This window comes from Symphalangus syndactylus, chromosome 11, assembly GCF_028878055.3.
Source record: "Symphalangus syndactylus isolate Jambi chromosome 11, NHGRI_mSymSyn1-v2.1_pri, whole genome shotgun sequence".
Lineage (NCBI taxonomy): Eukaryota > Metazoa > Chordata > Mammalia > Primates > Hylobatidae > Symphalangus > Symphalangus syndactylus.
This window is the reverse complement of record NC_072433.2, coordinates 53,789,893-53,814,857: the sequence shown is the minus strand read 5'-3', so window position 1 is coordinate 53,814,857 and position 24,965 is coordinate 53,789,893. Positions and strand designations below refer to the sequence as shown.

At 48.0% G+C, this 24,965-nt stretch overlaps 1 protein-coding gene across 2 annotated transcripts in view; it reads right to left on the bottom strand.

Moving 5' to 3' along the window:
• Positions 1-288: 288 nt before the first annotated feature.
• Positions 289-24,965, bottom strand: part of LOC129493126 (B-cell CLL/lymphoma 7 protein family member C) — a 67,879-nt gene continuing 43,202 nt past the window's right edge. Inside the window, exon 6 of one of the 2 annotated variants that reach the window (XM_055298885.2) lies at positions 289-11,191. In XM_055298885.2, coding sequence (XP_055154860.1) covers positions 10,991-11,191 — 201 coding nt within the window. In that variant the 3' untranslated portion in view covers positions 289-10,990. The remainder of the gene's footprint in view (positions 11,192-24,965) is intronic. The other variant, XM_055298888.2, reaches the window with a different exon arrangement.

Here is a 24,965-nt window from a genome sequence, read left to right as displayed (position 1 = left end):
TCACTTACTAGTAGACTTGACAGGACAGGAACCATGTCCTGATACTCATTGGATCCACAGGGCCTGGTAGGCATTGAGTTCTTAATAGACATTATGAGTGGAAGAATGAGCGGATGGGCTCAAGCACCGATTCCTGAGTTGCATCTGGCCCCATTGCCCAGCCACAGGCTGGAAGCCCATGTCCTGAGGCCTGGAATGAATTAGTCCAACAATAAGAGGACTAACTATGCAGGTCCACCTAATGGACTGTTGTGTTGACAATGTCAATAAAATATGACGTAGTGGGGCTTTGATTGTTTTTCTTTTTCCTTTTTTTTTGAGACGAAGTCTCGCTCTGTCGCCCAGGCTGGAGTGCACTGGCACGATCTCAGCTCACTGCAAACTCCGCCTCCCGAGTTCAAGTGATTCTCCTGCCTCAGCCTCCCAAGTAGCTGGGATTACAGATGCCTGCCACCACGCCCGGCTAATTTTTGTAGTTTTAGTAGTAGAAACAGGGTTTCACCATATTGGCCAGGCTGGTCTCGAATTCCTGACCTCATGATCCACCCGCCTCGGCCTCCCAAAGTGCTGGGATTTCAGGCATGAGCCACTGCACCCGTCCTTTTTTTCTTTTTTTTTTTTTTTTTTTTTTTTGAGACAGAGTCTCGCTCCGTCACCCAGACTGGAGTGCAGTGGCGCAGTCTCGGCTCACTGCAAACTCCACCTCCCGGGTTCACGCCATTCTCCTGCCTCGGCCTCTCCGAGTAGCTGGGACTACAGGCGCCCGCCAACACGCCCGGCTAATTTTTTGTATTTTTAGTAGAGACAGGGTTTCACCATGGTCTCGATCTCCTGACCTCGTGATCCGCCCGCCTCGGCCTCCCAAAGTGCTGGGATTACAAGCGTGAGCCACCGCGCCCGGCCTCTTTTTTTAAAAATTTTTTTTGAGACGGAGTCTTGCTCTGTCCGCCAGGCTGGAGTGCAGTGGCGTGATCTTGGCTCACTGCAACCTCCGCCTCCCGAGTTTAAGCGATTCTCCTGCTTGGGCCTCCCAAGTAGCTGGGATTACAGGCGCCCAACGCCATGCTTGGCTAATTTTGTATTTTTAGTAGAGACGGGGTTTCACCATGTTGGCCAGACTAGTCTGATTTTTTTTTCTTATTTCCTCTTTTTACTGAATAATCAAAGATTTCTTGTGTGAAATGGAAAATAGTCTTCTCCTCAAGTCCCAGTTCAAACGCCATCTTCTCTGAGGACCAACCCTGATTTCTCCAACTAGAAACACTCTGGCCTATCCTGGGCTCCCAGAGCAGGTGCCCCTTCCTCTGGTCTCTTACAATTTCTGCCTTTGGTTATCTGTGTCCTGCCAAGGGGCTGTCAGCACCCCATAGGAAGGACTGCATACTTCCTAGACGCCTGCACCCCAGGATGTTCATTCTGACTTGAACCCACCCTCTATGGGCCGTGCGGGGTGGGAGGGGACAAGATACAGTTTTGAATGAGCAGTGGCCTGAGTGACAGAGACCACACTGAACTCAAAGCATGCCAGGGCAGAGGATCATGGTCCCCAAACAGACTCCAACAAGCCTTGGGGACCAGCCTGTGCACACTCACACCTGCTGTGTTACACCTGGCTGGGTAAAGGTCCTAGGAGCAGGTTGTATAGCTCTAGCTACAATGAGGCAGGGAGACGTGGGTTTGCTATCACATCACCAGGGGCTGGTGAGTGCAGTTGAGACAGGTGTTTTAATCATCGTTTTTGCACCCAGATGAACAAGGAGAGGGCATTCAGGCATGGCGACCCACCTGAGCCACCTCCAGGGGCAAGAGATGAGCAGATTTGCTTTAGAAAGGACGACAGCATCAGCCACTGCCACAGCCCCCCAGATCATCTGTACTTGGCTGTCAGAACAGTCCTGCTGAAACGCCAATCACACCTGTCATTCACTTCCCTGCCCAGGACTCTTCAGTGGGCTACCCAGCGCTCAGCATTCAGCCTGACACTCCAGGCACCATGTGCCCTGGTCCCCACCTACCTCTCCACTGCAAATTCTGGCCATACAGCCCTGCACCTCCAAACAGTGCACTCCCATCTCAGTCCACATTCTCCCCTTACAACATTTCATCCAAGACCATGGATTCATGGCCTTAAGTTTTCTTCTGGTCTGGACTTCTGTGTCAGCTCCAGAGTCTAGTTGTCTCACTGACCCCTTCACTTGGGTGCCAGAGAACACTGGATGTTCCAGACCCCTCAAACTCAACGCATCTAACACCTCCCCCGCCACCCAACCCCTTACTCTGCTTGTCTTCCCTGTATCAGTCAACATCACCATTCCCCCAGCTGCTCCGGTGGCTCTCAACTCTGCCCTCTCTTGACTGTGCGTTCAATCCACCACTAAGTCCTGTTGATTCTACCTCCAATGTTTTTACTTTCTTTTAGAGACAGGGTCTCACTCTGTTACTGAGGCTGAAGGGCAGTGGCACAATCATGGCTCACTGGAGCCTCAAACTCCTGGGCTCAAGTGATCCTCCCACCTCAGCCTCCTGAATAGCTAAGACTATAGGTGCACAGCACTATGCCTGGCTAATTCTTACTTTTTTTTTTTTTTTTTTGAGATGGAGTCTTGCTCTGTCGCCCAGGCTGGAGTGCAGTGGCGCGATCTCGGCTCACTGCAAGCTCCGCCTCCCGGGTTCACGCCATTCTCCTGCCTCAGCCTCTCCAAGTAGCTGGGACTACAGGTGCCCGCCACCACGCCCGGCTAATTTTTTGTATTTTTAGTAGAGACGGGGTTTCACCGTGGTCTCGATCTCCTGACCTCGTGATCCGCCCGCCTCGGCCTCCCAAAGTGCTGTGATTACAAGCGTGCGCCACCACGCCCGGCCGATTCTTACTGTTTTTTTTAAGAGATAGGGTGTTGCTATGTTGCCCAGGCAGGTCTCAAACTCCTGGCCTCAAGCTATCCTCCTGCTTTGGCCTCCCAAAGTGTTGGGATTACAGACGTGAGCCACAGCACCTGGCTTCCAATGTTTCTCTTACTTCCATCCATTCCCTCGCCATGTATGTCACAACCCTAATCTAAGCCACATCTCCCACCTGGACTACACAAGGGTCTCCCTGCTTCCTCATCTGTGCCCCTATAAGTGCATTCTCATACAGCAGTCAGGGTGATCTTATCTGTAAACTGAATCATGCCACTACACTGAAGCTGGGATGAAATCCAGGCTTCTAGTTTTAAGGAGCTTCCAGCGGCCAAATCTGGGACAATCTGAGCACCAAAATAATTAAGATTAATAACTAATTATAAAATTTATTGGAAAATAATATAAATCCAAGAGTTCCTATGAATAGTGAATCTAAAATAAGTGGACAGAAGAATGCCAAGTGTTGACTAATAAATGTGGAGGGAGTCCTGGAGTTGAGTTACTATTCTGTAACCATCGTGATTCTTAGTCAGGCAAGAATCATCAATAGGTGTTAAACCTCATCTATTTAACTTTTGATGTGGAATAGGATATAGTCATGGTCATAAAATACCTCCTCATTGATTACTTGTTACAAGGGAAAAATAGTAACTCTAGATTGGAGAAATCAAATAACCTTGAATTGGTGATCAAAATTAAAATCACCAAGGAGGGGCTGGGTGTGGTGGCTCACACCTGTAATCCCAGCACTTCGGGAGGCCGAGGCAGGTGGATCACCTGAGGTCAGGAGTTCAAGACCAGCCTGGCCAATATGGCGAAACCCAGTCTCTACTAAAAAATACAAAAATTAGCTGGGCGTGGTGGTGGGTACCTGTAATCCCAGCTACTCTGGAGGCTGAAGCAGGGAAAATTGCTTGAACCTAGGAGGCGGAGGTTGCAGTGAGCTGAGATCACACCACTGCACTCCAGCTTGAGCAACAGAGCAAGACTGTTTAAAAAAAAATCACCATGGAGGAACAGACAGACATGTGTGGCTTTAGCTGTTACACTGAGAAGGACACAGTATCACTTACACAGTCTTCCAGCCAGGAATGCATAACCCATATATTATAACGAAGAAACAAGCAGACAAACCCCAAATGAAGAATGTTCTATTAAGATAAAGGGGAAGATTGAATTCTTCAATAATATCAACACCATGCAGACAAAGAAAGGCTCCCGATTAAGGGATACTAGAGAGAAACAACAACCGAATGCAATACATCATTCTTAGAGTGGATCCTGTGCTAGAGGAGAAATGCCATCTAAAGGGTGTTACTGAGACAAGTGACAAGATGGGAGGTAAATTAGATGCCATATTGGATCAGTGTGAAATTTAATGCAGTGGATAACTGTACTGTGGGAGGAAACACACACTATTTAGGGGTAGAGGAACATGAGGTCTGCAACTTATTCTCAACTAGATCGGAATCAAAGTTGTCTGTGTATACCTTAAATAGACAGATGGCCAGTGACAGAGAAATGGGGTAAAATGTGAACAGCGGGTGAGTCTGGGACAAAGGCTATGCAGATGTCCATTGTACTATTCTTGAGACTTTTCTGTAACTTTGAAATTATTTCCAAATAAAAAGTTAAACCAGGAAGGGCATGGTGGCTCATGCCTGTAATCCCTTTGGGGATTTGTAAGCACTTTGGGAAGCCGAGGAGGGTGGATCACTTGAGGTCAAGAATTTGAGACCAGCCTGGCCAATATGGTGAAACTTTCTCTCTACTAAAAATACAAAAATTAGCCAGGTGTAGTGGCGGGCGCCTGTAATCCCAGCTACTTGAGAGCCTGAGGTGGGAGAATCGCTTGAACCTCGGAGGTAGAGGTTGCAATGAGCCAAGATCACGCCACTGCACTCCAGCCTGGGGACAGAGTGAGTCTGTGTCTCAAATTTAAGAAAAAAAAAAAAACGTTAACCCAAAACCTCCAGGCTCCTTACTGTGGCCCACAAGGCTCTGCCATCACCCCTGCCCAGGCCACCCGGCCTTATCTCAGCCCATGCCCCTGCATGCTTAGCTACCACTATAAGGATTGCCTTTCAGTTTCCCCACCATACCATGCTCTTTCCCACCCTTGGGTCTTTTGTGCCTATTCTTGCTTGTCTATGGAATTCTCCTCCCCAACTCAGATCTCAGGGAGATAGTAATTGTCACTTTCTCACAATGACCTTCTTTGATCATCTTAATCTAATTTAGATCGACAATATGCTTTTATGGCACCAAGAACTTTTCCTTCATGACACTTATCACAGTTTATAGGAGTGTATTTTGGGGGATTGCATGACGTCTGTCTTCTCCAACAGCCTGAATGCTCCCTGAAGCCAGGAATCCTGTTTGTTCTACACATGAATGCATCTTTCCACCCCAGCAGCTGGACCTGGCATGCAGCTGGGCATTCCGTAGCCAGCTGACTGATTAAATGGTGAATTCCACTCTCCAAGTTCACGCCTAGACTGTTGGTAGCTCTCAGAGAACACACTCTGTTGTCTATCTCTAGCCCTGAGAACTCATTCAAGAGCCTTCGTCTTTGAAGGCTTTCTAAATTCCCCACCACTACGCCACAATTTGGAACTAAGAGGCCATGGTAGGGAGGAGGTGGCACTTGAGAGGCAAGCTGTGTTAGGGGAGACATCACGAATGAGACCCAGAGAAGGGATGTCAAGGAGGCAGCTGGCTGCTCAGGCTGGCGCTCAGAGGGGCAGTCTGGGTTAGACTGAGAGAGGACCAACAGCTGGAGCTGCACACGTAAAGGAGATCTTTCACAGACCCGTGCAGAAGACAGAGTCTAAGGACAGGGCCCAAATGAGGCTGACTTAGGGCTAAGCAAGAAAAACAGCCCTGGAAGCAAAGAAGCAGTGTCCAGAGAAGTAGCAGTAATATTCAGAGACAGAAAAAGTTGTTACCAAAGGCAAGAAAGGAGGACATTTAGGCACTGAAACCATTTGGATTTTCTTCTTCCTTGTTCAAAATCAGCAGTCTGGCCCCTGGTGGTTGAGGCAGGCTGGTGGGGTTAAGAGCTTGGACTGTAAACTAGCCAGGCGCAGTGGCACACGTCTGTAGTCCCAGCTACTCGGGAGGCTGAGGCACGAGAATCACTTGAACCTGAGAGGTGGAGGTTGCAGTGAGCCGAGATTGTGCCACTGCACTCCAGCCTGGGTGATAGAGCGAGACTCTGGCTCAGAAAAAAAAAAAAAAAAAAAAAAAAAGAACTTGGACTGTCTCTGAATCCTGACTTCATAATATATTAATATCAGTTGTGTGACCCTGGGCAATGGACTTGACTTTCCGAGACTTCAAGCCCTCATCTGTACGTTGTTGAGGGGCTGCTGTCAGAATGACATGCGATCCTCTCTGGAAGGCCCTTTGAGCCATGTTTGGTCTACGGTCTAGGCAATGAATGACATCTTGGTGCATGCACAGTGCGAGAGGGTGCACTGGTTCCAGCTCACAGGAATGTGTCCTAAGTTCCGCCTTTCACCAATAGCAGTTTCAGACAAAAGTCAGAGCCCTCCAACCACCTTCTATTACATGTCCCCTTCCTCTGATGCGGCCCCTAATTAAAAACAAAAACAAAAACAGATAGTGGGCAGGTTCCATTTAACATGATCCTTCCTCTAAAGCCTCTTTCTGAAAAATCAGTTTTCTCCCTGTCTCCAAGGGTGCCCCAAGTCATACCATGCCAGGGTTTGCCCTCATGACTGCAATTAACCCTTAGCTGAGAGCATTTTGCACTGTTTCCCAGCTACCCATGGTGACACTCACCTCAACACAGCTACCTTCTGTGGACATAGGTAAGTATTCTCAGGCCCCTTACTTGGGGATACCATTAATGTCTGCCCATAGCTTCGGACCATCCCATCTCTGAAGGCAAGAGAAGTGTGTGGCTACCATTTCACAGCTTGGAAAGCACTTCCCCAACACAGCCTCCCTTTCATCCTCACAACTGCCCGGTGAGGTAGATACAGCAGGTAACAGCTACAGTGGTTTGCGTTTATCAAGCACTTACAATGTACCATGTTCTGTGTTAAGCATTTTCATATGTGATCTCATTTAAACTCATGAAAACTCTATGAAGATGATGTTTGCCACAATCATCAATCAGTGCTACCACTTTACAGAAGAGAAAAATGGAGTGGTTCGTAACTTGCCTCAAATCAAAGAGATAGTAAGTAATGGAGCCAGGATTCAAACCTCAGACTGACTCCAGAGCCACACTCTTAACCCTCCTACAATATTGCCTCAAAAAGCAAGCATTGACTCCCCACACATTATTCATCCATTAAATTGAAGCTCAGAGAGGTAAAGTGACTTGCCCAAGACCTCGCCACCAGGAGCTGGTAGAGCCAGGACGCACACTTGGATTCTCTGGCTCTGAGGCCCCTGAAACCAAAAAGGCAAGATTCAATGTTGTAGGTAAAATTCCAGCAGCCGACTTGACTTGCCGATGCTGCTCAGCCCAGAGTAGTGTTTCTTTTTCTTTAATTTTCCTTTTTTTTTTTTTTTGAAACAAATCTCCCTCTGTCACACAGGCTGAAGTGCAGTGGTGGGATCTCAGTTCGCTGCAACCTCTGCCTCCTGGGTTCAAGCAATTCTCCTGCCTCAGCCTCCTGAGTAGGTGGGATTTCAGGCACGCAACACCATGCCTGGCTAATTTTTGTATTTTTAGGAGAGACAGGTTTCACCATGTTGGTCAGGCTGGTCTTGAACTCCTGACCTCGTGATCTGCCCGCCTTGGCCTCCCAAAGTGCTGGGATTACAGGCATGAGCCACCGCGCCCGGCCTTTCTTTTTCTTTTTTGAGACAGAATCTCACTGTGTTATCCAGGCTGGAGTGCAGTGGTACAATCTCTGCTCACTGCAACTTCCACCTCCCGGGTTTAAGTGATTCTCCTGCCTTAGCCTCCCAAGTAGCTTGGACTACAGGTGTACAGCACCATGCCCGGCTAATTTTTTTTTTTTTTTTTGTATTTTTAGTAGAGATGAGGTTTCACCATGTTGGCCAGACTGGTCTTGAACTCCTGACCTCAAATGATCCGACTGCCTTGGCCTCCCAAAGTGCTGGGATTATAGGCATGAGCCACTGCGCCCAACCCCAAAGTAGTGTTTCTATGCAGGAAATCCCTCCTGGAATTTATCAGGAAATCTGTATGTTCTTCTGAATCCCAAAAACAATCAGTCAAGAAATTGGGAAAATGGGGAAAAGCATTATAATTCTCCTGTGAGAATTAATGCTTAACAATCAACACAGAGGCATTCCTGGCTTAAAGAAATCCACTAATGCCAAATTGAAAGCAAGAGAAGGCAATGTTGACACACGGAGTCTAAAGTTAAGGTACTGTAATCCGGGTACTCTGGGAGGCTGAGGCAGTTGGATCATTTGAGGTCAGGAGTTCGAGACCAGCCTGGCCAACATGGCAAAACCCTGTCTCTACAAAAAATACAAAACTTAGCCGGGCATGGTGGCACATGCCTCTAATCCCAGCTACTCGGGCGGCTGAGGCACAAGAATTTGCTTGAACCCAGGAGGTGGAGTCGAGATCACACCACTGCACTTGAGCCTGGGAGCTACAGCAAGACTGTCTCAAAAAATAAATAAATAATGTTAAGGTAGACATTTCCAGAATATGGGACAAGAGTACCTAGGAGATAAGTAGTCAAAATACTTTTTGTAGCTGTTGACACACTGAAAGTATATTTGTGGTTCTACCTGTTGTTAAGAGCGAGTCATTCTCACAAATATTAATGTTTACGTGCACTGTATTTTATACAAATCCTGCAAATGATGTTCTAATCAATAACAAGTTTTGGAAACAAATAAGTCCTTAAATTGGCAATTTCTCTCTCTCTCTCTTTTTTTAAGAGACAGGGTCTTGCTCTGTTGCTCAGGCTGGAGTGCAGTGGTGCAATCATAGCTCACTATAGCCTCAAACTCTGGGCTCAAGTGATCCTCCTGCTTTGGCCTCCCAAAGTGCTGGAATTATAGGCATGTGCCACCATACTCAGCCTAAACTGGCAATTTCAACTCGTGATTCTGTGTAGTGTTGTTAATCTTGTCAAATATTTGAACATTTCGTTATTTAAATACTACCCAACAAATGTTCGTTGGCATTTTCCAGTTATTGAACATTTGCTACGGCCTACAGTTCTTTGTAACTACTACTAAATGTGTATTTCTTATTTATTAAAAAATACAGAAAGTGGCCGGGCATGGTGGCTCACGCCTGTAATCCCCACACTTTGGGAGGCTGAGGTGGGTGGATCACCTATGGTCAGGAGTTTGAGACCAGCTTGGCCAACATGATGAAACCCTCTCTGTACTAAAAATACAACAAATTAGCTGGGCGTGGTGGCACGTGCCTGTAATCCCAGCTGCTAGGGAGGCTGAGGCAAGAGAATCACTTGGACCCAGGAGGCGGAGGTTGCAGTGAGCCGAGATCACACCACTGCACTCCAGCCTGAGTGACAAGAGCAAAACTCCGTCTCAAAAGAAAAAAAAAAATACAGAAAGTTATGAAAAATACAGAATAACATGCTTTCAGGAATTCCCCCAAATTCCATTTTTTCATTCCCAACTCCTGAAGATTAGTTTCCCTTTTGGGAACTTGGAAATCTTAGTCCAGAGGAACTGGATGAACTTCCCAGACAACCCAGTGGGATGGCAAACGGAGAGAGGTCATCCTTGTTGGCCTCCAGGAAGGCTCTACACAGGAGCTGGTCCTGGAGTGGAGCTTCCTTCACCAACATCACCCTGGTGACGACTGAAAAAAGGGAAAAGGTCACTCCAGAATTCCGTGGGCTGAACCTAAAGCATTGGCTTGAAGTGTGAAATTTCTGTGTCATCTCAATCATTGGTACAAATGTTAACTTTCATCCCAGGGAGTATCTACTCACTTCAGTGTAAAAAGCGTTTTCTATAATTCACCAGAGAAAAATGAATGCTCTCCATAAGTGGAGGCCCTGTTAGCCCACGGCCTTAATTAACCCCGCTGTGTCCCAGCACGAGAAGTGGTACTGCATTGCTGACTTTGGGCAGGTTCCTTAACCTCTCAGAAACTCAATTTCTCCATCTGCAAAATGCAGATAATATCCGTGCCATAGAGATGCAGTGAGAACTAAATTACATCAGTCACAATGCCTGGTACAGAGTAAACCCTTGATAAATGGGAGGCATTATTATTTCCTAGTACAACAGACCCAACGGTGAAGTCAGGAAGTGAGAGCTTGGTGAAGGGCCTTGGAACCACCCAAAAGGCTCACTCGTGCTGCTTCTCGGGCTAGGATTTTCCAGGTAGGTTAGGCCACCAGCTCAGGGCTGCGCCAGAAGTCTCCACGCCTCCACACAAGGTGGGCGCCTGGGCTGAAAGGCCGCTTGTCCACGTGGGTTCCCAGGTTGGCCTGCTAGGCTGACACCCTGGTGGAAGCACTTGCCCTATGTCCTCGGGCGCTGGAGGTCCCCCAGCGCTGGCGTACATAAGCCCTGGCGTGCGGGGCGGCTTCCGCGCTGGGGTCTCTGCGCGTGCGCGGGCCTCAACACATGCGTGGACGTCCGGGCGCCACGTGGACGTCTCGTGGTGCTGCAGAAGGCGCGAGGCCGGCGGGTCCCGTGCGCCTGTCCCCGCCACGGCCCTTGCCCGCTGTGGACCCGGAGGCTCAGTGCCGGCAGGACTGGGGACTCGGCGCCTCTCCCGGGGTGGCAGGCGCCTCGCATGGCACACTCAGACCGCTGGGCGGGTGGCCGCGTGGGTGCGTGAGGAGGTGGGTGAGGCAGCCCAGTGCACCTCTCCCCTGGGCCTCTAGCAAGGCGGCCTCAGGCGCTGGATGTGATCCGAGTTCTGCCCTAAGCCCTTCCCATGCATTCGGGCGCCAGTGGCGAGCCAGATGGGTGCTGTGGCCTTAGGTTCGGGCAAGTGTAGGGCCGCTCGCCCCCGATGCTACCGCGGTGGGTGAGCTGGGAAGCTCTTTCCGCCCTCGGGGCACAGGTAGTGGCTGGATCTTGGGGCAGCCAAGGGAGGCTTTAGGGGCCTTGGCTTGCTTGGGGACCCCACTCACCTCCCCTTACCCTGGGGGATTGTTCTGGGTGCCCTCGGGGCCTTGCTGCCTCCCTCGGGAGCTCTGGTGTCTGGCACCACCATGGAACTGGGCCGGGCATTTGTCCGGAGGCCCCTCCTGGGCAGGAGCCTCCTGAGGGGCTCTGTCTTCAGCCCCTTCTCGTGGAGGGCTCTCCTCGTCATTCTCACTCCCGACTCCTGTAAGGAGACAAGAAGAATCTGGGTAGTGTCCTCTTCTCCTCACCTCACTGACTTTCCACCAACTTGCCCCATTTATGACTTCCAAATGGGGCAAGCTGGTGGAAAGTCTTTTGCAAGCGATTAAGTTGTGTATTTTTGAGAGCAGGCAGAGGGTGAGGCAGGGCCTTGTAGGAAACCCGTAGGACTTCAGTTTCTGAAACTAGACAGGGCTGTGTTTGAATCATAATTCCAGCCATTACTTGTAGTGTAATCTTGGGCAAGCTACATAATTTCTTGTGAAGCTCTAAGACGGAGATAACGGTAAAGGTAGGCTCAAATGATTCTGTCAGTGTGGTTGGTGCATCCACAGGCCATCAGGGATATGTTAAATTGGAAAGATCAATATAAACCTTTACATTTAAGAAAATTTTTGGCCGGGCTCGGTGGCTCACGCCTGTAATCCCAGCACTTTGGGAGGCCGAGGCGGGTGGATCACCTGAGGTCAGGAGTTGGAGACCAGCCTGACCAATATGGTGAAACCCCGTCTCTACTAAAAATATAAAAATTAGCTGGGCGTGGTGGTGGGCTCCTGTAATCCCAGCTACTCGGGAGGCTGATACAGGAGAATCTCTTGAACCTGGTAGGCAGAGGTTGCAGTGAGCGGAGATCGCACCACTGCACTCCAGCCTGGGCAACAGAGCGAGGCTCCGTCTGAAAAAAAAAAAGAAAAAAATTGTTTAGCAGAGCACGATGGTTTAGCCTGCTATCCCAGCACTTTGGGAGGGAGGCCAAACAAAGCACGATGATCTCTTGAAGCCAGGGTTTCAAGACCAGCCTGGGGCCAGGCGTGGTGACTCATGCCTGTAATCCCAGCACTTTGGGAGGCTGAGGTGGGCGGATCACTTGAGGTCAGGGGTTCAAGACCAGCCTGGCCAACATGGTGAAACCCCATCTCTACTAAAAATACAAAAATTAGCTGGGCATGGTGGTGCGGCACCTGTAATCCCAGCTACTTGGGATGCTGAGGCACGAGAATCGCTTGAGCCTGGGAGGCAGAGGTTGTAGTGAACCAAGATCGCATCGCTGCACTCCAGCTTTGGTGACAGAGCAAGAGTCCGTCTCAAAAACAAAACAAAACAAAACAAAAAAACCAAAAAGCCCAGCCTGGGCAACATAGCGAGATTCCATCTTTACAAAATATTAAAAAATTAGCCCAGCATGATGGCATGTGCCTGTAGTCCCAGCTACTGGGGTGGGGTGGCAAGGTGAGAGGATCACTTTAGCCTGAGAGGTCTGAGCTGCAGAGAACTTATGATCATGCTGCTGCACTCCAGCCTGGGCAACAGAGTTGAGACCCTGTCTTATTTATTTATTTATTTATTTGAGACAGGGTCTCCCTTTGTTGCTCAGGCTAGAGTGCAGTAGTACAATCATGGCTCACTGAAGCCTCAAACTGCATCTTAAGCAATCCTCCCACCTCAGCCTCCCAAGTAGCTGGGACTTACAGGTGCATATCATCATGCCTGGCTAATTTTTGTATTTTTTGTAGAGATGGGGTTTTGCCATGTTGCTCAGGCTGGTCTTGAATTTCTGGGCTCAAGCAATTCACCCACTTCAGCCTCCCAAAGCTCCCAAAGTGCTTTTTTTGAGGCGGAGTTTTGCTCTTGTTGCCCAGGCTGTAGTGCAATAGAGCCTCTTGCCTCACTGCAATCCCTAGGTTCAAGTGATTCTCCTGCTTCAGCCTCCCGAGTAGCTGGGATTACAGGCATGTGCCACCACGCCCAGCTAATTTTTGTATCTTTAGTAGAGATGGGGTTTCACCATGTTGGCCAGGGTGGTCTCAAACTCCTGACCTCAGGTGATCCACTCACCTCAGCCTCCCCAAGTGCTGGGATTACAGGCGTGAGCCACCGCGCCCGGCTGTGAGGACTTTAAATAAGAAGATGCAGATAAAGCACTTGGCACTGGGCCTGCAGCAATTCCACTGGCTTCACCACAGAACAGCCCAAGGTCTCAATTCAGGGCACAGGCACTTGGCTAATCTCCACCAAAGTGGTTAGGAGCGTAGGCTTTGAAATGGATGACAGAGGTTTGAATCCTGACTCAGCTTCTTCTTATCTGTGACCTTGGGCAAATAATATAACATTACAAAGCCTCAGTTTTCTTATTTGTAAGTAGGCATAATAATCCCTACCCAAAAGGAATGTGATGATTAAATGAGATTATGTGAGTGTATGTGTATATAGCATACACATAGATCAGAGATAGATGGTAGGTAGCTAGGTAGGTAGGTAGATAGATAGATAGAGGCACTGAGTAACATTAGTGGCCGCCATTATTGCCTTAATATTCCAGTTACTTCAGGGTTTGCTCCTTGGAGGATTTTGGATATTTGCTTCTGAATATAAACAAACAGATTAGGCCAGGCGCAGTGGCCCATGCCTGTAATCCCAGCACTTTGGGAGGCCGCGGCAGGTGGGTCACTTGAGGTCAGGAGTTTGAGACCACCCTGGCCAACATGGTAAAACCCTGTCTCTACTAAAAAAATCCCAGGAGGCAGAAGTTGCAGTGAGCCAAGATCACGCCACTGCATTCCAGCCTGGATGACAGAGCGAGTCTCCGTCTCAAACAAACAAACAAAAACCCCAAATAGATTAGATCAGACCAGTGGCAAAATGTTTTTTTCTGGGTATTAATAATGCATTATAGCATTTTCAGGAAGTTATAACCATTTTATTTCAAATTTTCCCCAAATCGTTAACAGATATATCAATGAAGAATGTCAGAAAGATTCTGGGAAAAAAATGTCTCTATGACAATAGCCAGAGTGGACAAGTGGTTGCAATGCACAGGCTGTATTTGAGCCCACAGGATCTACTGAGATCAAGGCCACTCACAACACCTGGAGGTGGGTGCCATTCACTACCAGGTAAACAAGAGGTTTGTATAGTTAGTGCAACAGATTTCCAACAGATAACAGTACATTGTTTTAAGGAAAGGGCACCTTTTTTCTAGTTCATACAAAGTTGCTAAGAATTTATGAATGAGCTGAAGAGCTGACTGTGGCCTCTCTAGGGGAGAGAGTGTGTACCACACTTGTCTATTGGGCTAGATTAGGATCTAACAAACCTGTGGCAGAGAGGAACTGTCTTCTCTCAGGGTCTGGGGCAAAGAGTGGGATTCCCTGGTGTGACAGACAGGATTCTAAAGATGCTCCCCTCAAGATTCCTGTCCCCTGGTTATTCAGTCAAGCACTAATTTAGGTGCTGCTGTTAAAGGATTTGGCATATGTAATTAAAATTCCAAGTCAGTTGATATGGGGATACTGAGATTACCACCCAGTCAGGTAGCCATTTAAAAGCAAGCTTTTCTCTAGCTGGTAGCAGAACAGGAAGTTATGAGGGGCATTTGAGCCATTGCTGACTTGAAGAAGGAGGCAGCCATGTGCTGAGGAATGTGGAGGCCTCCAGAGAGCTGCCACTACCCGACATCCAGCAAGGAACTGAATTTGGCTAACAACCTAAATGAGCTCGAAAGTGGATTCTTCTTCAAAGCATCTGGATAAGAGCCCAGGTCAGCCAACACCTAGACTTTGCCCTTGCGAGACTGAGCTAAGAACCCAGTCATGCCCATACAGTGGGACTTAGGGAACTGCGAGATAATAATTGGTTGTGGCTTTAAGCTGCTAAATGCGTAGTAATTTGTTATGCAGCAATAGGAAACAAATATTATTTGTTTCATGAAAGAGCTCGGCTGGAGATAACTTGGGGATCCCTCCAGGAGAGGATTCTGTCAGCTGTCTTGCATTATGCTGGTGGAGAGAACACATTTTCCCCACTCCTGATGTTTACTTTTATGCAGATAAAGATCTAAAGGTGTAACATTACTGACCTTTCCCCACCTCCTGACTTACTTAGGAAGGAATGGAGTTACTAAGAAGGAGAAATGGTATGTCTATATATCTGTTCCTTCCTCTGTTTTTCCCCTTGAGAGTGAACCTGTTGCCTAAGAACTTAGGTTCTGTTCTACACCGTCAAATTCCAAGTTTTTTTTTGTTTGTTTTGTTTTTTGTTTTTTTTGAGACAGAGTCTTGCTCTGTTGCTCAGGCTGGAGTGCAGTGGCACCATCTCGGCTCATTGCAACCTCTGCCTCCCAGGTTCAAGCGATTCTCCTGCCTCAGCCTCTCAAGTAGCTGGGATTACATGCACATGCCACCATGCATGGCTAATTTTTTTATTTTTAGTAGAGACAGGATTTCACCACGTTGGCCCAGCTGGTCTCAAACTCCTGACCTCAAGTGATCCACCTGCCACAGCCTCCCAAAGTGCTGGGATTACAGGTGTGAGCCACTGTGCCCAGCCATCAAATTCCAAGTTTTACAAGGGGAAGCCTGTCAAAGTCGAGTACTACCTGTGACTATGGATTGGTAAACATGGTCCAGAACTGGGGAAGAAGAAAGATGTATTAGTCTGTTCTCACATTGCTAAAGATATACCCAAGACTGGATAATTTAGAAAGGAGAGAGGTTTAATTGACTCCCAGTTCAGTGTGGCTGGAGAGGTCTCAGGAAACTTATAGTCATGGCGGAAGGGGAAGCAAACATGTCCTTCTTCACATGGCGGGAATAATAAGAAGTGCTGAGCAAAGTTGGAAAAGCCCCTTATAAAACTACCAGATCTCATGAGAACTCACTCACTGTCACAAGAACAGCATGGAGGTGACTGCCCCCTATGATTCAATTACCTCTCACTGGGTTCCTCCCATGACACGTGGAGATTACAATGGGGACTACAATTCAAGATGAGATTTGGGTGGGGGGACACAGCCAAACCATATCAAATACCTTAATTAATGGTCTCCCTCATCTCTCCCACCCCTGCCAGAAACCACATGTAAACATGTAGCCCTGGAAGAACTGACCTAATCTGCTCACCTTTGAGCACTTAGAAGGGAGCTACACAGGTAGACTGACTTGAGGAAAGATGCCTGCCTGCACGTGAAAAGCCCTGCAGGTAAGGCTTCCTATTCAGGCCTTGATAGTCAGATAGTGGTCTGCAAATTTGTTCAATACTGGGTGTTGTGGACTGAAGGTATATCCTGCCCCCTCACCCCAATTCATATGAAGAAGTCCTGATACCTCAGAATGTGACTGTATTTGGAGAGGGTTTTAAAGAGGTAATTTGTTGGGAGCCGAAAAGGCCACAGGGATCGTGACCAACTCAGCATTCCACTGGAGGCTATATGATCAAACAGCAAACTGTTTATTATGAATGCAGGATGTAAGCAAACTCACACTGCACCTGCCACCAAAAGGTTTGCTGAGGGCCATCACTCCCTGGCGCCAGGCTCCTTGAAGTTAGCTACTGGGAAATCTAGCGCCTATTGTTCGAAGGATACAGTCTCACAAGCCTGCTGTGAACCAAACAGCTGACTGACAATTACCCAACAACCAGCCCCCCTTTCTCGTTATCTCTTTTACCAATAAATACGGAGGGCTGTGTAAAGCTCAGGGCCCTTGGCCAGGCGTGGTAGCTCACACCTGTAATCTCAGCACTTTGGGAGGCTGAGGTGGGCAGATCATGAAATCAGGAGATCAAGGCCATCCTGGCTAACACAGTGAAACCCCATCTCTACTAAAAATACAAAAAGTTAGCCAGGCGTGGTGGTGGTCGCCTGTAGTCCCAGCTACTTGGGAGGCTGAGGCAGGAGAATGGTGTGAACCTGGGAGGCGGAGCTTGCAGTGAGCCGAGATCACGCCACTGCACTCCAGCCTGGGCCAAATGCGAGACTCCATCTCAAAAAGAAAAAAAAAGAAAAAAGCTCAGGGCCCTCGTCCACTAGAGACAAGGTGCCCCCTGACCCCTTCTTCCAAATATACTCTTTTGTCTTTGTCTTTTATTCCCACATTCACCCTGCTTTGTTCAGTCTCCCAAGGTCCGTACAGGTTACAGTAATTGAATTACAGTGAAGTTGTTAGGGTGGGCTCTAATTCAATACGACTGGTGCACTTAAGAGGAAATTTAGACACAGACATATACAAGGTGAAGACCATGTAGAGACACAAGGAGAACAAGGCCATCTACAAGACAATGAGAGATGCCTCAGAAGAAACCAACTCTGCTGACACCTTGATCTTGGACTTCCAGCCTCCAGAACTATGAGAAAATGAACTTCTGTTGTTTAAGCCACCCAGTCTGTGGTACCTTGTTATGGTATACCTAGCTAAAGAACACACTGGCCACTCAAGAGGAAACTTGCCTTACAGCACTTGCCACTGTTTGATAGAACCTAATATACTATTCTGACTGCTAATTGTGAATAAAATAAGGAATAATTAAAGAAAAGTTACAGCCCATCTAAGGGACTCAGAAACCAGAGGAGAGAAGATCAAGCCAGTCCCTGGATGAAACGTTATTTATTTATTTTTTAAAACAGAGTCTCGCTCTGTCATCCAGGCTGGAGTGCAGCGGTGCGATCTCAGCTCACTGCAACCTCCGCCTCCCGGGTTCAAGAGATGCTGCCTCAACCTCCCGAGTAGCTGGGATTACAGGTGCGTGCCACCACACTTGGCTAATTTTTTGTATTTTTAGTAGAGTCAGGGTTTCACCATGTTAGCCAGGAGGGTCTCAATCTCCTGACCTTGTGATCCGCCCGCCTTGGCTTCCCAAAGTGCTGGGATTACAGGCGTGAGCCACTGTGCCTGGCCGAAATGGTTTTAACTGAAGTAAAATTGATTGAGGTCTGTTTTTAAAAAAAGGTTACAAGAGCTCAAACTTCCTTGTCACCAATCCTGTTCCTTCCAAATACCAGGCTATCTAGCCAAATCATGAGCAACTGCCCATGCGTTAGTATAGGTCTGTACTTCTGGCTATTTCTCATTCCAAACATAGCAAACAATCAAACATACTAGTCAAAATTCCGGCCACTGCGAGGCCATGACAGCAGATTTTGCAGACTCTTCTGTAAAATGAGAGATACTCCAGGAGATCATAGGCACTAATGGAGGGAGAGGAAGACAATGTAGCAAGAGTTGGTATTGGGCTGGGGGCCGTGACTCATGCCTGTAATCCCAGCACTTTGGGAGGCTGAGGCAGGAGGATCACTTGAGACCATGAGTTTGAGACCAGCCTGGGCAACATAGTGAGACCTTGTCTCTACTAAAAATGAAAAAGTTAGCTAGGCGTGGTGGCAAAAAGTTAGCCACTTGGGAGGCTGAGGTAGGAGGGTCACTTGGGCCTGGGAGGTTGAGGCTGCAGTGAGCTGTGATCATGCCACTGCACTCCAGTCTCGGTGACAGAGTGAGACCCTGACCCAAAAAAAAAAAAAAAAGTTGTTGTTGAAGGAGTCGATTCTTCTATTGGTGTTTGCCATGTTTGCCATGGACACTGAGCATTACCGGATCTGCTGGATCTCAAGCACCACACAGTAGAGCAGCATGTGATGTAATGCAGCCTGGACTTGCTGCAGTGCCTTCTCTCGCTGCGGTCCCTGCTCAAAACTAGCAGCATAGACCAGGCACTGTGGGTCATGCCTGTAATCCCAGGATTTTGGGAGGCCGAGGTGGGCGGATCACTTGAGGTCAGGAGTTGGAGACCAGCCTGGCCAATATGGTGAAACTCCATCTCTACTAAAAATACAAAGAATAGCCAGGCATTGTGGCACATGCCTGTAATCCCAGCTACTTGGGATGCTACTTGGCAGGAGAATCTCTTAAACCCGGGAGGCAGAGGTTGCAGTGAGCTGAGATTGCACCATTGCACTCCAGCCTTGGTGACAAAGCGAGACCCTGCCTCAAAAAAAAAAAAAAAAAAAGCCGGGCATGGTGGCTCATGCCTATAATCCCAGCACTTTGGGAGGCCGAGGCAGGCGGATCACAAGGTCAAGAGATCAAGACCATCCTGGCCAACATGGTGAAACTCCATCTCTACTAAAAATACCAAAATTAGCTGGGCTTGGTGGTGCGTACCTGTAGTCCCAGCTACTCGGGAGGCTGAGGCAGGAGAATTGCCTGAACCCAGGGGGCAGAGGTTGCAGTGAGCCGAGATGGAACCATTGCACTCCAGCCTGGTGACAGAGTGAGACTCCGTCTCAAAAAAAAAAAAAAAAAAAAAAAAAGGAAAAAAACAAACAAACTAGCAGCCTTACAAATACTAATTTGCTCCAATAAAGATACTGTATCTGGGAACAGCAGCTACAATTGGAGTCACCATCTGATAAAGTTTATGATAGTCCACAGTCATTCTCCGAGATCCATCTGACTTCTGCACAGGCCACACTGGTGGGTTAAATGAGTATGTGATAGGTGTCATCACCCTTGCTTCTTTTAATTTTTTGATGGCGGCATTAATCTCTGTGCTTCCCTCAGGAATGTGGTATTTCTACTGGCTTCTTTTCTCTTTAGGGAGGGGAAGTTCCAGGGGCTTTCACTTAGACCTTCCTGTCATATTGACCTTCAGTCTATGAGTCAGAGAGCCTATGTGGGGATTCTGGCACTATGTCAGTTTTCAATCAGTTGTCTCAGCTCTAAATGTCACCCTCCAGTACCTGCTCTAAGATAACAGGCTGGACTTCTATTACATTTCTCCTTGCAAAGAACATGATGTTATGCTTTGTCAGTAGAGGGCGCTGGTGGGACATTGCAAGAAGAAGGGGAAGCTCTTCCTGGTTCTGGTCCTGTTGAGGTTTCATTTTTCTTGCTCTTGCTGCAGTTTTTCAGGGGCAGATCCCAGTGGTTCTCTGCCCTAGATGCATGTCCAGAGTGAAAAGTCCTTGGGAGGCTCAAAGACCCCAGTTTGCAACACTTTACCACGTTCCCTCCCCCAATATGGACACCACAAATCCCATACCACATGCTGCCTTTGCAGTGAGTGGCTCCTGGCACTTGGACAGTTTTTGCACACCCACCACTGGTCCTGACCCTCATGTGGCTTTCTCTAGCACTGAACTCTGGCAGAGCACGCTTCTCCAGTACTTGACTTCTGTAGCAGTCTAGTTTTCTCCAGCACTGTGCTCTCACCAAGCGCACTTTTTCTAACAGGTAGAAAGCATGGCTTTCTCTGGCACTTGGTTCCTGTATGGGTACAGCTTCCTCAGGCACTGGGCTCTCGCTGAGTCTGCATGCTCTCGTGCTTGACTCCTCTAACGGCCTGACTCTCTACAGGGCTTGATCCTTGCACTGGCAAAGCTCTTTCCAGCAATGGGCTCCTGCAGAGTGAGTTTCCTACAGTTCTTGGTTCCAACAGTGCTTGGTGGAATAGCAGCTTCACCTGATATCCCAGAGGGCAGATTTCTAGGAGGTCTCATTTAGTGAGGCATGTCAGTGGCTTCTCTGCCATGCCTTTCAAATGACGTCTGGATCTCAGCCCTGGTGGGAGAAGATTCTTCCTTGGATACTGTATCTCAGCCCTGGCGATAGTAGCTGATCTTTATATCTGCCACCTCTGTACTTATTTCTGTATTCTTTTTTTTTTTTTAATTGAGACAGCACTCTGTTGCCCACGCTGGAGTATAGTGGTGCAATCACAGCTCACTGCAGCCTCAAACTCCTGGGCTCAAGAGATCCTTCAGCCGGGCAGGCTGGCTCATGCCTGTAATCCCAGCACTTTGGGAGGCCGAGGCAGGTGGATCACAAGATCAGGAGATCGAGACCAGCCTGGCCAACGTGGTGAAACCCCATCTCTACTAACAATACAAAAATTAGTTGTGCATGGTGGCAGGTGCCTGTAGTCCCAGCTACTCTGGAGGCTGAGGCAGGAGAATTGCTTGAACCTGGGAGGCGGAGGTTGCAGTGAGCTGAGATCACGCCATTGCACTCCAGCCTGGGCAACAGGGCAAGACTCCATCTCAAAAAAAAAAAAAAAAAAAAAAAAAAGATCCTTCAGCCTCAGCCTCCTCAGTAACTAGGACCACAGGTTTGCATCACCATGCCTGGTTAATTTTAAAATTAATTAATTAATTTATTTATTTATTGGAGACGGAGTCTCGCTCTGTGGCCCAGGCTGGAGTGCAGTGGCGCGATCTTGGCTCACTGCAAGCGCCACCTCCCAGGTTCATGCCATTCTCCTGCCTCAGCCTCCCGAGTAGCTGGGACTACACGGCGCCTGCCAACACGCCTGGCTAATTTTTTTTGTATTTTTAGTAGACACGGGGTTTCACTGTGTTAGCCAGGATGGTCTCGATCTCCTGACCTCGTGATCCACCCGCCTCAGCCTCCCAAAGTTCTGGGACTACAAGCGTGGCCACCGTGCCCGGCTTAAAATTTATCTTTATTTTTTGTAGAGATGGGGTCTCACTATATTGCCCAGGCTCTCTGTATTCTTTAGAATTGTCTTTAGCTCTCATTAACCAATTCCCTATCATTCCAATCCCCTATCAATAATTCCTTACGTTAAACTCCCATTGTGGCTTCTGCCTTTTGATTGAACCTTAACTGATATAATAAGTGGCACTGGGAGTGATCCCAGGAGACAGACCTGCAGAGATGGATTTGGGGATTTATTTATTTATTTATTTATTTATTTTTGAGACAGAGTCTCGCTGTCGCCCAGGCTGGAGTGCAGTGGCACGATCTCGGCTCACTGCAAGCTCCGCCTCCCGGGTTCACGCCATTCTCCTGCCTCAGCCTCTCCGAGTAGCTGGGACTACAGGCGCCCGCCACCACGCCCAGCTAATTTTTTTGTATTTTTAGTAGAGACGGGGTTTCACCGTGTTCTCGATCTCCTGACCTCGTGATCTGCCCGCCTCGGCCTCCCAAAGTGCTGGGATTACAAGCGTGAGCCACCGCGCCCGGCCTTGGATTTGGGGATTTATTTAATCACACCCTGGGCTTGAGCTCCCTGCTGAGCTCCTTGCCATGGGAAGTGGGATGCCAGCAACCCATGGCCTGCAGTAGCATTCCAGCTAGTGATGCTGTCAAGTGATGGTGGTGAAGTGCTGACTGAAGCACATGCCTTGGGAACCCAAATGGCTGCTATTCTTGACTACAGTGACAGCAGTAATGACCAAGGAACAAGGACTGTGGCGTGCGATGGATTCTTTTCAGTACAGTTGAGTTATTACGAAGAGAAAATGGCAAGCTCAGGTCTATTCACTCTCAGCTCAAGTCACAGTTTGAGAATCAGAATGCTTCCATGACAAGCCTAAAACAATCTCTGACTTGTGTAGACCCAGGGCTGATATTGCTGAAAGTCAAACACATAATTTAATTGTGTGGTTTGCTGAAAAGTAATGAGTTGAATTTGCAGTCTAATCAAATTTGTCATGCAAAAACTAGGGCACTAATTGGGAAAGAATAGGATCCAGAAATTTGGAATGGTGAATCTGGTTGCACCAAGATGAAGCCAACAGTATTGAACTCCTACGTCATTCAGAGTCTCCCTTGTGAGTGGAAGTAGCCTGATGTCCACAGTCTGAAGAGACCACTTTCCTCTGTCTGAAAACCCTGTGATAACCTCACCTGGGCAAATGCCTTGAAAGTGGATGCTCATACCCTCAAAATCCACCACAACCAATCTGTTGCCAGTAGGTCTTTAATAGGGTCAAATCTCATCATGGGCCAGGCACAGTGACTCACACCTGTAATCTCAGCACTGTGGGAGACCAAAGCGGGCGGATCACCTAAGGTCAGGAGTTCAAGACCAGCCTGTCCAACATGGTGAAACCCTGTTGCTACTAAAAACACAAAAATTAGCCGGGCATGATGGTGCACACCTGTAATCCCAGCTACTCAGGAGGCTGAGGCAGGAAAATCGCTTGAACCCGGGAGGCGGAGGTTGCCAAGAGCCAGGATTGTGCCACTGCACTACAGCCTGGGCAACAGAATGAGACTCCTTCTCAAAAAAAAAAAAAAAAAATCTCACCTTGTTTCAGGGGGACAGATACACACTGAGACCCAGGAGGAAATGGCCCAGCTTACACACTAAAATAATTGCAGGACATTGTTGATACGTTAGCAGAAAACTAGGGTGTCTGGGAAGATGGGTGCTAAGGATGTTAGACCAGTGAGGGGAGAATGTGATACTAGATAAGGCCAAATTCATTGATATGGGTGCATGTGCTAGAGACTCCAGACGTAATGTGTTAGCTTGTGTACCTGAATTTGGCTGTAAGAGACTACTTGGCTGGTTGACTGGAATTTGGACTTCATGGTGGCCTACCACTATTAAGTGGTTAGTGAAATGAGATGCTAGATCTTTCCTAGCAATCACAAGGAAGACAGAATCCAAAGGCTTAGCGTGATAGACTGCATTTATCATGTGCACTCTATCACCTCTATTTTATGAGAGGACCCAGAAGGCACTCCTTTTGCTAGGGCATTGAAGGGAGCAGCTGTATCTTTGAGAAGTTCTCTGGTTGCTGTCCTTTGTAGGCCAAGTAAGGCTGTAGGAAATGCACCATTGAGGTGGGCCCTCTGATCTCGGGATATGAAGGGACCTTCACAAGTTAGATACATCAACTGTAAAGGGCAGCAGAGATCACCAGGCAATCTAATTTCTTGGCTTGCAGAGGTCTTGGCAGTAGCTAATGGATTATAGTGTCCCTAGGAACAAAGTAGATGGGCAGTGTACTCCAATATTGCTTGGTCTGTTTCCTTGTTGATCATCTGTTCTATCCATTATTGAAAGTAGGGTATTGAGGCCAGGTGTGGTGACTCACACCTGTAATCCCAGCACTTTGGGAGGCCGAGGCCAGCAGATCACCTGAGGTCAGGAGTTCAAGACCAGCCTGGCCAACATGGTGAAACTCCATCTCTACTAAAAATACAAAAAAATTCTAGCTGAGTGTGGTGGCACATGCCTGCAATCCCAGCTACTCAGGAGGCTGAGGCAGGAGAATCACTTGAACCCAAGGCAGAGGTTGCAGTGAGCCAAGATTGTGCCATTGCATTCTCACCTGGGCGACAAAGTGAGACTCCGTTGCCAAAAAAAAAAAAAAAAAGGCTGGGTGCGGTGGCTCACGCCTGTAATCCCAGCACTTTGGAAGCCCGAGGTGGGTGGATCACAAGGTCAGGAGATCGAGATCATCCTGGTGACTCACACCTGTAGTCCCAGCTACTTGGGAGGCTGAGAGAGAAGAATGGTGTGAACCCAGGAGGCGGAGCTTTCAGTGAGCCAAGATTGAGCCACTGCACACCAGCCTGGGGGACAGAGCGAGACTCTGTCTCAAAAAAAAAAAAAAAGAAAAGAAAAAGAAAAAGTAGAGTATTGAAATCTCTGGCTAATATTGTTGAATTGCTTATTTCTCCCTTCAGTTCTATCAGTTTTTGCTTCATGTATTTTGAGGCTCTGTTGTTAGATGCATGTATGTTTTCAATTATTATGGCTTCCTGATGGATTGACCTCTTTATCATTATAAAATGTCTTTTGTATCTAGTAACAATTTTTGTCTTAAATTCTGGTTTGTCTGATATATATATATTAGCATAGCCACTCCACATCCCCTTTTTTTTTGTTTTTTTGAGACTGAGTTTAGCTCTATTGCCCAGGCTGGAGTGCAGTAGCACGATCTCGGCTCACTGCAACCCCCGCATCCTGGGTACAAGCAATTCTTGTGCCTCAGCCTCTCAAGTAGCTGGGATTACAGGCTCCCACCACCCGCCCAGCTAATTTTTATATTTTTAGTAGAGACGAGGTTTCACCATGTTGGCCAGGCTGGTCTCGAACTCCTGACCTTGGGCGATCTGCATGCCTCGGCCTCCCAAAGTGTTGGGATTATAGGCATGAGCCCCTGTGCCTGGCCTCCTTTTTTCTCTTTTTTTTTTGGAGACAGGGTCTTGCTGTCACTCAGGCTGGAA